Source organism: Podarcis muralis, chromosome 11 (genome assembly GCF_964188315.1).
Source record: "Podarcis muralis chromosome 11, rPodMur119.hap1.1, whole genome shotgun sequence".
NCBI lineage: Eukaryota > Metazoa > Chordata > Lepidosauria > Squamata > Lacertidae > Podarcis > Podarcis muralis.
Genome location: NC_135665.1, coordinates 37,692,398 through 37,710,085, shown reverse-complemented (window position 1 = coordinate 37,710,085; position 17,688 = coordinate 37,692,398). Strand labels below are relative to the sequence as shown.

At 41.0% G+C, this 17,688-nt stretch overlaps 1 protein-coding gene across 3 annotated transcripts in view; it reads left to right on the top strand.

Moving 5' to 3' along the window:
• The window catches only part of CERT1 (ceramide transporter 1), a 53,100-nt gene extending 42,318 nt beyond the window's left edge, over positions 1 to 10,782 (top strand). For 2 of the 3 annotated variants that reach the window (XM_028749284.2, XM_028749282.2), the window contains 7 exons: positions 2,048 to 2,143; positions 2,766 to 2,898; positions 3,002 to 3,072; positions 5,036 to 5,164; positions 5,405 to 5,534; positions 7,817 to 7,953; positions 8,719 to 10,782. In XM_028749284.2, coding sequence (XP_028605117.1) covers positions 2,048 to 2,143; positions 2,766 to 2,898; positions 3,002 to 3,072; positions 5,036 to 5,164; positions 5,405 to 5,534; positions 7,817 to 7,944 — 687 coding nt within the window. In that variant the 3' untranslated portion in view covers positions 7,945 to 7,953; positions 8,719 to 10,782. Of the gene's footprint in view, positions 1 to 2,047; positions 2,144 to 2,765; positions 2,899 to 3,001; positions 3,073 to 5,035; positions 5,165 to 5,404; positions 5,535 to 7,816; positions 7,954 to 8,646 lie in introns of all 3 variants that reach the window. The other variant, XM_028749283.2, reaches the window with a different exon arrangement.
• Positions 10,783 to 17,688: the final 6,906 nt, after the last annotated feature.

The window sequence follows — 17,688 nt, the reverse complement described above, 5'->3', positions numbered from 1 at the left end:
TTTTCAGACTTTGTCATTTTAGGAGTTGGGAGTTGTTTGTCATCTTCATTTTCTAGATGTTAATGCAATGTGTAAGCTACATAGTGATTGGATTAGATTATTTAAATTTTACACTGCTTAATATATTGAAAATATCTCAAAGCGGTGTGATGTAGTGATATTTTCACACGAACATGCAGTAGTTTGAGAGGGACATTTGAAGTGTGCAGAGGTAAGTAAAAGTCATTCTGCTTGGTCTGTTGCACATAATAATAAATTGTTGGAATTTGATGGCTGTTTCAATAGGCAGAGCTACCTTTGTTTCTTACTTACCGTGTCTCTAGAATTATTGCTGTCACGCTTGACATAACTGGTGAATGTGACCTCTAAATTTCTAGGTGCTATGCAGCAAAGGATAAAATTTAGAAGTAGACTAGATTGACATTCCAGAAAGAGTATCATGGAAGTTTGGTTGTCACTATATAGACAAGTAATATACAGCCCAGCATAAATTTATTACAGTCATCATGCAGTCACCAGTTGTGATACTTCTCTATCTGGTGACAAAGGCAGGAGTGAAAAGATCTCTAGGAAGTGGGTGGCCCCCTTCCATTATTTATTTATTTTACTTCTGCCTGACGAAGCAAACTTCATCTTCCCCAATCAGGCTAAATATATGTGATGGTTAACTAGTAGAATATATGGTTTACTGACCAGGGTGCTACAGAGTTTTGAATTCTACTATGAACAATGCTATGTCCCTTTTTGTGATTCTGGATGAGCCCAGAAAAGGCACATAATTCACAGGAATCTTGGCTGATTGTTTAAAAAAATGGTTAACCCTTACAGCTACAAGGATATATTTGAAATCATGTGGAAGATGCCTGCAAAGGATCTCACAAACCAGATTGGTGATATTTGTAGAAAGGGATTCAGTATTCTGCACGACTTCTTGCCCAGCAAAAAAAGAAAAAAAAAGTAAACATTGTGAACAAATTCTGCATGAAAAAAGAATTCAACTTGCATAATTCATATTTGTTCAACCTGCATATTTTATAGGGGCTTCAAAATTGAGTTTTCATTGTTGTGCCGGAAGTTGGGCACGCACCACACACAAACTGGGCTGGCTGAGAACCTCCCTGGCTAGGAGTCATTACTACTGACTGGCTTGGTTTGCACATAATGCTTTGTTTGATCATCCAGACCCAGTGGCTTAGCTTATTTACTGGCAGCTGACTAGAATCTGAAACAATTGTTTGTTGATGGCTTACAGAATCTAGTTTCATAAATCTGGGGGACAACAAGTTAGCTTTATGTATGAAACAGGGCACTCTAAAAGAGAGAACAAGAAGTATGAGATAGATATTCACTGTGCTCTGTCTGGGGCTGTCCAAGATGCAGCGGCGCAGGTGTTAATGTGGCACTGAACCCAATTTAAGGTGTTGACTTTGACATATAAAAACCTGGATGCCTTGGGCCCCAACTACCTGAAAGAGTGTCCATCCCAATACTAGCCAGCCTGTTTATTCAAATCTGTCAGGGAAGCCTTTTTAGAAGCCCCATCACTGGTGGAGGTCTGATTGGCTGGTATCTGTAGCAGGGCCTTCTCAGTGGTGACGCCCCAGTTCTGGAATGCCCTCCCCCCTGAAATTAGACAAATATCGACACTGGGAGGTAGTTAATGTGCCTTTCCTTAACAGTGGTGATTTTATACATTTCAGATTAAGGGAGATAGCTGGTAATGATTTTTTTTTTAATTTACATTTGTATTGCTTGCTTCTGTTCTGTTACTGCATTGTATCTTACCCAAGTGTAACCCACTCTAAGATCGTTAGGTGAAACAGTGAGATATAAATAAATCTTCATATCTTATTTTTGGAAGGAGATCCACCTTTTTCTGAATCCTTTGTGGCTTGTGCTTGCTTGCTTTCAGAAATTCCTTTGTCCAGATCCATCTCTTTCAGACGTTCAGCTATTGATGCCTCATTGAGTACCCCCCACAAATCCACACAGCGACTGATATTTTTTCATAAATGTGCTTTTTCTTTTTCTTCTTCTTTTTCTGAAGGTGGAAGAAATGGTGCAGAACCACATGACCTATTCATTACAGGATGTGGGGGGCGATGCTAATTGGCAGCTGGTGGTTGAAGAAGGTGAAATGAAGGTTTGTAGAACATTGCAACGCTTTATATTTTGGAAATGTAAACTAACATTTGTTTTATTGCACTAATGCAATAGATTGAAATTTTTCTTGTATCAAAGGGCAGTATAGAAAAAAAATTAAGTAAAGATAACGTTTTAAGATGGCTACAGTTGGTACAGTTCCTTAACAGCAAACGGCATGTGAACTGGATATTTCTGCAAATGACAGGCTACAAGTTTTGTTCCTTTTTGAGAAAGTTGTCTACTCACCACCATTTCATTCCTCATTTCAATCCCCCCCCCATACACGTAATCAAAGTCCTTATTTTCAACTGAATATTTCAAATAATACCGGATTTGAACACAGGCATCCTGCTGATTCTTTTTGGTGTTCTGCCTCTCCATAGCTGTGCTGGCTAGGACTGATGTAGTCTAAAACATCTGGAGGGTGCCAGGTTAGAAGGCTCCACTGTGTTGTGCTTCAGGTTCCTTTTTTTAATTTTAATATTTAGAGGTAGCATTACAGGATATTTATATTTAAATAATTCAGGCCCTTCCTGGACATAAAATTATTCATATCACTGCCTTTAGTTTCCAGGATGAAACCAAGCAAATGTTCTCAAACATTTTACATTTATTCAAAGGTGTACAGGAGGGAAGTGGAAGAAAACGGCATTGTTCTCGATCCTTTGAAGGCCACACATGCAGTCAAAGGCGTCACAGGGCATGAGGTCTGCCACTACTTCTGGAACGTTGATGTTCGTAACGACTGGGAAAGTAAGTCACCCTGCTAGTTGCGTCTGTTGATCTGGATAGTGTACAGAAATCTTAGCTGTTTGTTTAATTGTTTGTTTTGATTATATTTTTCCTTCCTTTCCAGCAACCATTGAGAATTTCCATGTAGTAGAAACTTTAGCAGATAACGCAATCATAATCTACCAGACGCATAAGGTAAGGCTTAAGGCTTTGCATTTATACGTGGTAGCTTTTTCATAGGACTGCACAGTACCATGTATGCTATGAAGAATGATGTACGCTATAAAGGAAACAAGCAGTCTAGCTGTTTAAAAAAAAATCAATCCCTTCTGGTGTGGTTTAGCCTATTGAAGCATTGTTGAACTCTTCATAGCAGGCCAGATCAGACAGTGAAAAATTCTTTGTCTGCTGTTGCTTTTTGTTGGCAAGGATATATTTTTTTTATTCCCTTTCTTTGGCCCCCATTTGTCCAGTCACAACGGACACCTTTCAACTTGCAGAACCTGAAGTTGTGGAGACGTGAGGCCTATCACACGTGTTTCTGACCCTTGCCTGCCCTGGCTTATAAAAGAAGTTGTGAGGGGGGCTGGTGGTGTGAATAAGGGCGGGGGGTGAATGCCTGTTTAAATCAAGACAGAGTCCCACCATGGCTGAAAGAAGCATTGGTTAGACCTCTTCTTTTTCAAAAAATACCAACAACTCTCTCTGAATCCCACAGTATAATTGTCAACCAGTCACCAATCTTGCATTCCTTGGCAAGGTGTTAGGGTGTGTGGCAGCCTCTCAGCTCCAGGATGAAACCAGTTATCTAGCTCCATTCCAGTCAGGCTTTAGGCCTCATTATAGAAAGGAGACAGCTTTGGTCACCTTGGTGGATGATCTATGCTGGGAACTGGACAGGATGAGAGTGTCCATGTGCCAACTGTACCCGTTTATTGAAATGTCAGATCTTGCCACATTGATGCACACATGCCTCAGTTACACCCCATTTGGACCACTGTAACACACTGTACATGTGGCTGCCTTTGAAAAGTGTTTAGAAGCTTCAACTAGTCCAAAATACTCTGGCCAGACTGCTGACGGGGGCCAGTTAACGTATTACTTATCTGATAAAGCAACTTCACAGGCTACCGGTTCATTTCCAGGCACAATTCTAAGTGATGGTTATGCCCTATACAGCTCTATATTGCTTGGGCCCAGGATACCTGGAAGCTCATATCTCCCAATGCAAACCTGCTCAGATGCTCAGATCCTTGGCTGAGCAACTTCTCTCGGTCCCATCAGCATTAGACACAAGAGAGAACCTTTTTTCCGGCAGCTGCTGCCATATTGTAGAATTCCCTCCCAGGAATGGTTAGCGCTTGGTATTCAGACAGGCCTTTGAAAACTAAGGTGCAAACACTGCTGACCACTGGACTGCTGTCAGGGCAAACTGTATTTGAATGCTGGAACTAAACATGTTTTGATGTATCTTAACTATTTTTAACTAGCTTGTTTTTATTATTTCACATTTTATAATGATGTTTTTAAATGTTGCGAGCTGCCTTGGGAGAAAGGCAAGATACATTAAATAATAATAATTATAATAACCTTGCTCATAAAACTTTTGGTTTGTTAGGTATTTAAATCTGTTTTCCTTTTGATCTTCAATAATGGTGTGTCATACTTGGGAGAGAGACAATAGTCCAGTGATAGAGCACAAGCTTGGCAAGTCTTCAATTCAACACTCGCTCTGCGTGTGTGTGATCAGTATTATGTGATCTCGATGATCAGGACATAGCTGACCACCACACACTCCCATGGTAGCTGTTTTGTGACTGGTGCCCCCAACACTCTCCCAAAGCTCAAAATGTTCCCATCATGTTAAACCAAGCTATGGCTTAGCTCAGTAAGATTACAGAACAGGGAGAAAGAAGCAAAGGAGCTTGAACATTTGCCATAACCCATGATTCCGTTAACATGATGTGTAAATCAGACCTATCAAAGCTCATGTCATAATAAATAAATGTTAGTTGTGTTTACTGCAACAGGCTAACACAGCTTACCGCTCTGAGAATTGTTATAGGGTTGTTGTAAGATTGCAATAAGGTAATGCGTGTGGAGTGATTTAAGTGCTCTGAAGTGCTATAAATATGCTTACAATTTTCTTTTCTTCTAGAGAGTGTGGCCTGCTTCTCAACGTGATGTGCTGTATTTGTCTGCTATTAGAAAAATACCAGCTTTCAATGAAAATGACAGTGAAACATGGATTGTCTGCAACTTCTCTGTGGATCATGATAGTGCTCCTGTAAGTGTATATTCCAGTTCTGAGGGTGTTTCTTGCTTTAACCATGTAATAAAACTTCACTCCAGATTACCATAGAATGCTTTTTTTTGTACGGGCAAAAGGGAGCTAAGAGAAAGGATAATTAAAAAGGCAGACTGAATGAATTGTAGTGAAAATGGAGGGACTGTGTTTGTTGTAATATTTCATCCTAATTTGTATTTTAGCAACATAACAGTCTTAAATGTTTGTATTTCTTGACAGTTGAACAATCGATGTGTTCGTGCCAAAATAAATGTTGCTATGATATGTCAGACGCTGGTAAGCCCACCAGAAGGGAACAAGGAGATAAGCAGAGACAACATCCTATGCAAGATTACCTATGTAGCAAATGGTAAGGCATGTCTACACATTTCGTTGCAAACTGAGTTTATGCAAAAGCCCCGCTCCTTTTCTTAATAAAGCACCTAGTTGTAGGCACTATATAATAAACTGGGAACTTAAAAATAGGAACTCTATTTCGTTTATATAAATGAGGCAACTTTGAGCCAATCTAGTCAAAGGTGTTTTTTTAAGGACTGTTGAAACTAGGGTTGAGCGCTTTGGGGGCGTGTGTGAGCTTTTCTTAGTTTTGCCAAAAGTTGTTGAACCAACCATGCCATTTTTGAGCTATTTTTATGGGAAATCGACAAAAAAGGCACTGCCGTCATGGGCTGCCCTAGATCCGGATTTTCCCAGACGTATGGCAACCCTAGTTGAAACTGAAGTTAAATCCAAGTGGTACTGAAATTTTAAATGCCCACTTCCTTATTTTGAGATAAGGCAGGCAGGCAAGACACTAGAGCAGGTATTTTCAACCTTTTCAGACATAGGACTCACATGCATTTGGGGGCCATTAATCTTTTACCTTATATTTGCATGGTGGTAGTGCTCCTGTTGCAACCTACCTTGGATCAGGCCACCATCCACTAGTGGGTTTCAACCCACCCATTGAGGACCAGTAAGTACACTTGGCTAAATGCCTTCTGTCCGCTTCACATATCAACAAGACTAGGTTTCAAACAATGAACAGTGAAGCCACATTCAAACCTTCTCTCTGATAGGTGTGTATCCGTTCGATGCATTTACACTTCACTTTTTTTTTTTTTTTTTTTTTTTGCACTTAATATCTTGGGTGCAATGGATGAAGTAGCTCTTAGGTTTCATAGCCTAGTCGCTACCATATGTCATACATATATTTAATCTCTTTTCCCTATAAATGCTATACTTTAAATTTACAAAAAATGATGTATTTCTGTCTAGGTTTTTAAAATTCTTTTGCTGCTCTTATATTTGTACATAGTTGCCTTTGCTCCACCATGCAATATTTTGTTCTTACATTGATATTGCTTCTTATGCTGCAGCCAGGGATCATGAACGCTTTTGGACCTCCAAACACATATAATGAATTGTGGGCACCAGTTACACTTCATCTGTTGTTGTTGTTGTTTAGTCGTTTAGTTGTGTCCGACTCTTCGTGACCCCATGGACCAGAGCACGCCAGGCACTCCTGTCTTCCACTGCCTCCCGCAGTTTGGTCAAACTCATGCTGGTAGCTTCGAGAACACTGTCCAACCATCTCATCCTCTGTCGTCCCCTTCTCCTTGTGCCCTCCATCTTTCCCAACATCAGGGTCTTTTCCAGGGAGCCTTCTCTTCTCATGAGGTGGCCAAAGTATTGGAGCCTCAGCTTCAGGATCTGTCCTTCCAGCGAGCACTCAGGGCTGATTTCCTTAAGAATGGATAGGATTGATCTTCTTGCAGTCCATGGGGCTCTCAAGAGTCTCCTCCAGCACCATAATTCAAAAGCATCAATTCTTTGGCGATCAGCCTTTATGGTCCAGCTCTCACTTCCACACCTCATCTAGCTGCAAATATATGTCCAGCTCCCTACACAAACCACACATACATACAGGACACACATACATACAGGATACATACTCTTACATGAATGTATGCAGCACACACTCACATAATTTCAAGCTATTTCACATACACACACGTTTTAGCCATTCAAGGGCTCTCTGATCAGGTCTGAAGTGTCCACTGAATCTGAAGTGTGGGAGGATGAGTAATTGCTGGAGGAGGATCCACATCTCAGGATTGACTTTTCTTCTTATAATATTTTCATGCCCTTTTGGCTAAGGCCACAAAAGCACTTTCTTCTGGTCCTGCACCACCTGAAGGTGAAGCTGCTCAGGCATCAAGGGTAGTTTTGGCTCAAGGACCCCTGAAACCCCACATTGTTGCTTCCTTAGATTTTTCCCCCCCACAGAGTACACAAGACAGAGTGGACCAACCCTATGCAAGGGAAATCTTTGCTTCACATAGCTAATAAACTCTACACTTGGACGCAGTTCTGTGCAATCCCAACCAGGGACTAAGACATCTGCCACTTTCATCAGGTGTCAGAAGAAAACTTTGTTGGGTTGTTTTGTTAATTGCTGCTCTCAACCACTGTGCCTATAAGTTCAAGTGCAGTATTCAGATATGCCCAAAGACTAAGGCAAACTGATGAAAAGCAGGCCTTCTTAATAAAATCATTTGTTCTGCATAAAAACGTGTATTGTTCTAGTTGCATTTTTATATATGCGATGTCACTTTTCAGTGTATACATCACTCTCATCTTTATTTGTAGTGAACCCTGGAGGTTGGGCACCAGCTTCTGTGTTACGGGCAGTAGCAAAGCGAGAGTACCCAAAATTCTTGAAGCGGTTCACATCGTATGTGCAAGAGAAAACGTCAGGAAAGCCTATTTTGTTCTAGTGTTAACAGGTAATGCAGTATGTTAAGTCAAAATAAACATTTGCTGCAACATTATTGCCATTAGAGACAGCCATTGCATAATTAAGAGATACTGAGATTCTGGGAATACAATGTTATTTGGAGCTTAATTTTAAAATGGTGCAGTAAGTTTGAAGTCTTCCTGTGTTGGGAGGCAAGGAAGATGTTTATTTGTTGCAGGGTAAAATTTGAGAATCAACATTATACTTTGGGGGGATTGCTTTTGTCACTGAGATACTGTGAAAACTGAAATTGCAATGTTGCTGCCTTGAAGCATATCTGAAGTTTGGTATAGTTTGATTCCTTGTGTTTCATATAAAAGAAACATTAGGTGCACATGTTTGTTTTTGCCCCTTATAAGGCTGTGCAGTAGGTTTCTTCAGCCGCCTAGAATAATCAGTTAAGAAATCATGTAGCTAGGAAACAGTAGGAATGGGTAACGTAACCTTGCTGGCAATCTGTCTGCTAGTAAATGCAGAAGGAACAATAAATAAAATGGCAGGTGGTGCTTTCATTATTAAGCCCTCAAATTAAGGCCCCCCCCCTCTGTCTTTTCTGTGGGTGTCACTTATTGTTATATAATACTCCACAGACTCTCTTCCTTCTGAACTGTCAAATGAAACCATGAATGGGGAATATATAATAAAGACATTATTGTGCTTTCCACATTTTCATGTTTCATAGCACCGTCTTAGCTTTGTTGGTGGTAATCAGAACTGAAGCTTTCATCCATTCCCCTCCCTCCTCCATCCCCAGTGATTGGAACAAGGCTGTGTGAACATTCCACATGGAGAAATGAACCAAAATGAATGCTCCAAGCTGGAACGTAGGATCTACAGTCTTATGACCCAAGTCCTGGATTCTGTACTCAACTGAAGAAATACTGCAATGCCATGACGCTGATCTTTCACTGTCTTTTGCTAGCTCACCTTGCTGAATTGGTGTGTAATTATAAACAAAACACAAAATACATGTGTTGATACATGTATGTGGCTCTACTTTATTTGCTTGCTTTAGAGAAGAAAAAGACAACTTTTGGGTCACCAACTTGGTTTATTGCTTTAACTTTTGAATAATTTGAAAAGCTTTTGTTTACTGTGGATCTTCATCATATGACACTTGCACAGCTTCCATTTTGTGTATGTCTAAAAAAAAGCACAAAGGACAAATGCACATATAACATACTGTATGTGCTTTATATACACAAAAACCTGTGTGTTGTAACTTTTTTCCCTTCAGGTTTTCAGTAAACTCTGTGTCTTTCGGGGGGGGGGGATTTTTTGTTTGCTTTGTATAATCATAGTTCATTGCTGCTGGTTTCTATGATAAATCATATTGTTATGTAAGACATCTCTTAATATGAGAGGGTTGTCGAGATCCTTATGACTGCCTTTTCTATGGTCTTGCTCCTATGAAGATCTTCAGGGTTCTGATGGAGTAAGTGTGAAAAGCTTTATTTTCCCCTCCCCCAGATATCTTTATATTTCTATTGTATTTTTTAGTTGTGTAAAATGTGCTACAGAAATTTAGTTATTGAACATGATCCAGAATTTCTAAATAGGTAGAGGACGTGAACAAGAAGGTGTGAGCACCCGAAAAAGCTAGAGAAGTGTCTTGCCCAGGTTGTGTGTGATGGCCTTGCTTTCTTGCAATCTGATTTCCTGAAGCTGCAAGAAGTTAACACTGTGTAATATTTATTAAAGTAAATTGGAATACATAATATAACATTCCCTGTCACAAAGAAAGAGCAAATATGCTGTTTTCTGGTCCTGCATGTTTGTTTGTTTTCTGTTCAATAAAGCTGTGTTATGAAGTTCATACATACAACCTTTCACACATGTAATATTTGCCCCCCCCATCTGCATTGTAAAATGTAAAAATCCATAAAAGCAAAAAAGCAAAGTTCCCCTTAGTTGCTGTGAGAACTTAACTTTCAAGGATATGCCTGTCTGTGATGCCAACAAATAACATGAAAAGTGAACTGTGACAAAAGACCGGTCGTCCTTTTGAGGAGATGTCTCACTTGGTGTTTGCGCTTTTAAATGGAGATTATTCAGAGGATTTGTTTTGTTTTTTTAGCTGTTAGATCAACTTGTGTATATATAAAGAGAGAGAGACGAGATTTGGATATATTTTTGAAAAGAAAGCAGAAAGTCTTATTTCGTATAGAGTAAGTGATGCCTGAAAACAAAGACAGTACTTTTTAATGAAGATACAGCTGATGAAAATCGTTGAGGTTGGAAGCAAGTTTTCTTGGTTATGGCTGGTGTGTCGTAGATATGCTAAGGTAGACACACTATGGTTGATTTATACACATGCACACAGATTCCATGTTTTTTAGTCTCCTTTATTTGCCTTTCTCTAAATAATGTGCATGGAATATGCCTTATTACAGAATAATTCTGATCATGATTTGAAAATGTAGAAGAGAAGTGCCTATGGGGTAATGCCAGTAAGGCAAGTAAGTTGAGAAATTTGATCTGTTTACTATATCACCAGTAAGCATTTTATATACAGTTTCTTATACCTCAGATACGTTTAATCTTTTTACAATCAACTGAAGGATAAAATTGTTCATTCACCATAGCCACTGATGGGAACTTCAACAATGCTTAGACCCCAAATGCAGATTTAACAATTTGTCATTTCTGGTAATGATCATGGAAGACATGCAAGTAACTCTAATTTAATTGGATAGCTTTATTATACAAAGAGATGGAAAGTTTACAAAGCAGTATATAAATCTTAATATCATTAGTTGCATTTGCACTAAATGTGATGTATTTTGCAATTCTGTAAATAAAAATTACACTAAATATACTATTTGTAAAGAATACATTTTACTTTTAGACAAGCGGAGTCACTTTATTAGAGCTAGCCTTGCCCATCTGATAACTGGAGGCTTCCTAGGATATATGGCAAGGGCTTTAAAAAAAACAAAACCCAATGATGACATGGAAGCTTCTCCTAAGAAACTGACAGGCTCAGTCAGCCCATGCAAAGAACCTTTCCCCCAGCAGAGAACTCTTTTCTTCCCCATCTCTGGCCCTTCCAAATGAGTCATTCCATCAAAACCCTCATTCTGCCTATCCATATCCTCCTTTGTCATTGGCAATAGCTGGTGAACACATGCTTCAGTCCCTTTTCCTTGACTTCTGCACGAACCTGACAATACAGTTGCCCTCTATGTATGTGGAGCCTTCCCCAAAGGTGGCTTTGCCTCCTCAGTGCCTGTTGGTTGCATTGAAAGCCTGACTTTGCCACCACATAAATTGATTTCTGTTAAATGATGGACCTCGCTCCATGTATCTAGCTGTTGAGATGGGTGGGGTAGAAGATGGAAAAGAAGGTCATTAAACAAGCGCTGCTCATTTCTCCCTGATTTTTAGACCCTTTTAATATTTTCTTTTCCAGTCCGTCTAAATCTTACAAATTTCTTGGGGTGGGGGATGGGTGCCTTATTTGACCTTGAAAGAAGTTAACTCTTATCTTATTGGGCTGAGCTGGCTCATAATAAAGTTGTACTGGTTCTCCTTAATCAAATTGTCAAGTCAAACTTTTCACTGATCTTTCTGTCCACTGTTGTAAATGAAGCTGTATTTGAGTTGCCACTGTTCATCTACATACTCAAAACATGAATCATTTTAAAGAGTATCTTGAGTGTGTAGAGTGTGACTGTTCTATGATAGCTTTATGATTCTGTTAACCTTAAAAACAAACAAACAAACAGCTAAACTAAGTTGGCTCTTCCATGTTACAATCACAAATTTAAAAACCAGTATTTAAAAGTGAAAAGTATTAAAAGATATTACAAACAAATTTCTGTTTTGTAGTTATTTTTAATACTCGGAAGTGCTCAAGTGAAATGGTTTTGTTTTTAAAAATATAATGAATGGATCTAAAAATAGCTTGATATACATCAGTAACTATTTGTCTGTCTGTACTGACAAAGGTGGTACAGGGTTTAGGTTGACAAATAAAGTTAGCAACTTCCATAGAGCTCAGTTGACACTCCACATGCAGTGGCAAACTCTGAATATGGTGAGATTTTAGTGTGAGTGATCAACGTGTGCATACACAATCCAACCAGATATTGGGTACATGGAGAATGTGTACAATGAGAGCCGCATGGTTGGGAGGGGGCATGTGTTGGAATGAACCCTTTTTTGCCTCTTTATAGAGAGAGACTGAAAAGTATCCCTTGATCTGAGATATATTCTGAAGATAAGGCTAAGAACATTTATTTCATGACTTTGGTACTATTGATTTTGAGCCAATTCACACCAATGAGATGGCAGTTTATTGCCACTTCCAGTTTTAGAATGGCTCTGCAAATCCTCGGTGTGAACCAGACGACACAACCAAAAGCCACTTCCTCTACCACAGAGACATGTTCCATGCCTCCTGCCTTCACACAGGTAGTTGGTAGCTGGTTGCTGGTAGTGGGTGGCTTTAAGAACCTATTGAAAAGGATAAAGTTGAGGGATGGGGAGAGGTCTGTAGCTCAGTCATAGAGCACATGTCTTGTATGCACAAGGTCCCAGGTTCAGACTAGATTACTAGCTAAATGAATAAACAGTCTGATCTGGTACAAGACAGCTTTGTCTGTGCTGCTTTGATCTAACATGATAGGGACTTCAAACTTTCAGCTACAGGGTTCTTCCTTAATAAAGAACATTATTCATTTCTTTGAGGTTCTTCTTCAAAACAGACTTCAAGTGTTCCACATAAAACTGGATGAGATTTATTCAGAGGACCATCTCGGAAGATGAATGAAACATTAGCATTTCCTTAAAATATACATTTTTTAAAAAACAACTCTACACCAAGATCAGCAATTGAAAATTGAGTTTTTTTCAGGCCCATTTAAAAGTGACTAAAGGGAGCCAAATGTATGCCATATAAGAGCAAGTTGCACAGTGACTGGGCCACCACTGAAAAGGCCCTGTCTTGTGACTTATTATGACCAGCCTTAATCATAGACCTTTGAGCAGGGCCTCTGTAGCCAAGTGGGATTTTTGTATGGCTTCAGGCAGTCAGGTCTCAAACCTTTGGGCCCAGAAATGCATTGGTAACCAGTACTACTGATATATTTGACCCACACCAGTAGCTTAGGCAGCTGTTTTCTGCGCCAACTGGAGTTTTGAGCCATCTTCAATGATAGCTGCCCTTAGAGTACATTGGCGTAATCTAGCTAAGGTTGCCATATTTCCAAAATAGTTTTTTTGGGGATCATTGTACAATTTAAAAACAAAAACAAAAACCACCACCCCTTGCCATACATCCGGCTTTTCTGGACATTTTGCCGATTTAGCTAAAATCCCCCTGGACACCTTGGCAACCCTAAAGACAAGATATAACTAGAGAACGAGTAACTCTAACGAGGTCTGCTTTATCTACAAAGGCATGCAAATCAGCTAAAGAAAACTGTCTGGGAGGGGGCGGAATCCAGGACTGGTAATTTCCAGGTCTAGCCACTACTTTCAATTTGCCCACAATGGGCCTGAGTTACTCCAGCATACAGTGGAGCATACAGCATACGCTTCAGGTTACAGACTCCGCTAACCCAGAAATAGTACGTCAGGTTAAGAACTTTGCTTCAGGATGAGAACAGAATTTGTGCTCCGGCAGCGTGGCAGCAGCAGGAGGCACCATTAGCTAAAGTCGTGCTTCAGGTTAAGAATGGACCTCCGGAACGAATTAAGTTCTTAACCCGAGGTACCACTGTATTGTGGGGAAATTTAAATTGCGGCTCCTAGCTACCCAATGCTCACCAGAGCACACTGCTGCTGCTTGCCTTTGCCACCACCATCTAATAAACATGCCAAGGTGCACAGAAATGGGAAGGAAATTGCCAGAGGTCATCTTCAAATCTCTGGTTGCCTCCAGCATGTTATTTTAATTATTATGTATTAATGTATATACCACTTAATACCAACAGGTGGCACAAAAACCAGACGAATGTAAAGAGGACCTTTTGGACTGAAAACCTTTCAGTCCCTCTGAACACAGAGGGATTTACATCTGAGTAAATGTGCTTAGCATTGCACAGCCATCCAAGTAAAAATTTGTCTTTGTCTTCAAGGAACTCCATCTGAAAGCCTGTGGATGTCTAAAGGGCTCGTTTTTAAATTATTGTGCTGTTTTTTAAAATTGAGCTTTTTAGTCTATCCTGGGATTACTTGTGGTGAAGGACTGCCTGAAAATATTTTATTTTATTATTTTATTACTTTTTCAAGAAACAGAATATAAGCATAAGCAAAACATTATCAAAACAATTGGTTCCCCCCCACCCTTCTACCCCTCCTCCAGAAAAGAAAACTAATGTAGCAGATTTCCCATAAATCTGTATGTGTGGGTGCCAGACATCAGGGTGATCATCTGAATACTTTATAAAGGGGTGCCATGTTTTAGCAGAATTGTCCATATCTGTCTGTGGACAAATGCCAGCTCCCTCGGCCAGTAAAGTGAGATGAGCGCCGAAACCCCAGAGTCGGTCACAACTGGACCTAATGGTCAGGGGTCCCTTTACCTTTTTATTTAATTTATGGCAACATGATTTTCATGTATTGTGCATATTAATGGTTATTAGGCCCAGATTTCCAAACTAGTTACATTTAAATCCTTTGTTTCTACCGAGAGCCTAAGACTTAATTTTAACCAACCGAAACAATTGTGAAGCCCCATCTCTGTCTTAGGAAGAGAACTATAATACCATAAACTTCTCTAACAATACGCTCAGGACTGCTGCCTTTTCCTGTTCAGCAAGTTTGCCTTTCAACTGCACTTTTACATCCGGCAAAAGCAAACGATTGGTTTGCTTTTGTTTTATTACGGTACCTACTTTGGATTCTCATTTTACGTTTTTCTGTTAAAAAGTATACAAATTTAAGAAGTAATAATAACTAACCATAAGTAGCCCCACTACATTCCTAAGTATTCAAAGCTCCAGAAGTGTGCACAAGGGGGCAGGCAAGTCTAAAACGTACTCTCTGGTTGCAATCCTTTTACACCCTTACCTGAGTAGGCAAGCATAGGATTGCACTGCTACTGTGACTTAAGGTGCTTCTACACTTTCTTATCAAAGCCAACCAAGGAGTCGGCGATTCTTCAGCTGTCTCTCTCATCTGCAGTTCATGGTCTGTGGCAGGGAACTCAATGAGCGTTGGCCCTAGAAATCAGTAGCTGCCTGAGCGTCCAGTGAAGCGGAGCAGTTTGTGCCTGAGCTGGTGTGATGTGATGAAAAGGCAGCTGATTGGCTCTCCTGGCACTGGTGAGACTATGCCATGGTTACTGCAGAGACAGGGGCTTGGGTTGGTCTGAAAATTCCACTGTACGATAAGATAGAGGGCACATTTTGTTTAGCTTTCTTTGCTTTGTGTTTTGTTGCTTTTAAAGCAACTGGTCTTGTTCACATAATATTAAGGTGAGAGTTTCTTTTGCAGTGGATCCAGCTGGAGCATTAGAAAAAAATATATATGCAATAATGTTTCTTCGTTGGTATGGATGTTCACCTCTCCTCCCCCCCCCCCCCAAAATCCCATCCTGCTGCAGATTTGAGCCAATGCAAATATTCCATCCTTCTCTGCATAGACCAATGTGAGGATTATTTAGACAACTGGCGGGTGAATTTTCTGCCTGAGGTAGAGCAGCAAATGACATGTGTACACACACACACACACACACACACAGCCCACCATTAATTCAGCGTAGACAAGTATTCAAGACTCTTCAAGTTATTTTAGCACCCATGGCAGAAAATTCCTCACCTCTCCCCTGGCAGTAAAAATGCAAGACCAAATTCAGTAACTCATAATTTGCTGCCCTTTCATGATCCCCAAAAACTGTCCCCAACACCTAGGGCAAAATCAAAGGATAACCCCTAGCCCCAACAGACTGCCTAGGGAGCAATCGGTCCCTTGCTAGGGATCAAGGGCCTGCTAACCCTTGACCATCCCAAGCAGGGTCTGCTGCTTTTGTTGCTGTAACAACTCTAGCAACACTCTAGTACCTTTTACCCCACACTTCCTTCTAGGAGCTTAAGAAAGTAGACCTAGGAAGCTGCCTTATAGTGAGTTAAACCATTGGCCCATTGAGCTCAGAATTGCCTGCACTTCTGGCAGCAGCTTTCCAGGGTTTTAGGCAGGGTACATTCCTATCCCCACCTGGAGATGCTAGTACTTGGACTCAAGACCTTCTGTATCAGAAGGCAGATGCTCTCTCACTGAGCTGCGGCCTTCCCCTAGGTCTGACCTGTCCACTAGCCTGCAGACAACTTAAGGCAGCTCCATGGTTGCCATGGAGACCATGAAATTCTGAGCTGGCCCAGTCAAGGTAGACTCAGCATGGATAGTGAAATCTCCAAGTACCAGTGTCCTGAGGTTCTTCAACATCACACCCAAACAGTATCACCTTTGCCAGCTCAGTCATGTATGCTGTTGGGCAGTAAAGTAAAAAAAAAAAAAGGTAAAGGACCCCATGACTGTTAATTCCAGTCAAAGGCGACTATGGGGTTGCGGCGCTCATCTCGCTTCAGGCTGAGGGAGCTGGCGTTTGTCCACAGACAGCTTTCCGGGTCATGTGGCCAACATGACTAAACCGCTTCTGGCGCAACGGAACACCGTGACAGAAACCATGGAAATGCCATTTACCATTCCGTCACAGTGGTACCTATTTATCTACTTGCACTGGCATAGTTTTGAACTGCTAGGTTGGCAGAAGCTGAGACGGAGCAATGGGAGCTCACCCCGTCACACAGATTCAAACCGCCGACCTTCTGATCAGCAAGCCCAGGAGGCTCAGTGGTTTAGACCACAGCACCACCCCCATCCCGCAAAGATGGGCAGTGCACCAACAGCACCCTCAGTCTGCCCACTGGCCCAACACAAGGTCCAAGTGTTTAAGGCTCACCCAAGAACAGAGAGATTTCCTGGTGGGCAAGTTGGAATTTTATGGACTACAGTGACTTCCCACCCCTCCAAAGGGAAGTTAATGCTGTGCCAGGTACCTGGGTGAGTAAAAGTGAGTTAGATTCACTCAACCCAACTTGCCCAACAGGCCTCATGAATACAGACTACATGCATTCTCTCACCCTCAATCAACGCTTCTGAATACCATTTGCTGGAAACCACATGAAGGGAGGGTGCTATTGTGCTCAAATTCTGCTTGCGGATTTTCCACAGACATCTGGCCGGCCACTGTGAGAACAGGATGCTGGACTAGATGGGCCTTGGCCTGACCCTGCAGGCTCTCCGTATGCCCTTATGTTCTTGTCACAGGTGACTGTGGTCTTCTTATGAACTGATCTGCTACCATATGAAACCATCAGCACCATGTCAAAGGCCCTAGGAACCAGACCACAAGCTACTTGTAATGTAGGGTGAATGGAGGAAACATCCTTCAGCCGTCTAAGGCAGCTACAGTGGTACCTTGGGTTACAGACGCTTCAGGTTACAGACTCTGCTAACCTAGAAATAGTACCTCAGGTTAAGAACTTTGCTTCAGGATGAGAACAGAAATCGCGCGGCAGCGGCGTGGCAGCAGCGGGAGGCCCCATTAGCTAAAGTGGTGCTTCAGGTTAAGAACAGTTTCAGGTTAAGAACGGACCTCCGGAACAAATTAAGTTCTTAACCCAAGGTACTACTGTATTGAGTTTTAAAATAAATGATGCTCCCAGTCAAGGGTGGCCCATCCCATTTTGCCACCTGAGGCTAAATGGGAATGGGC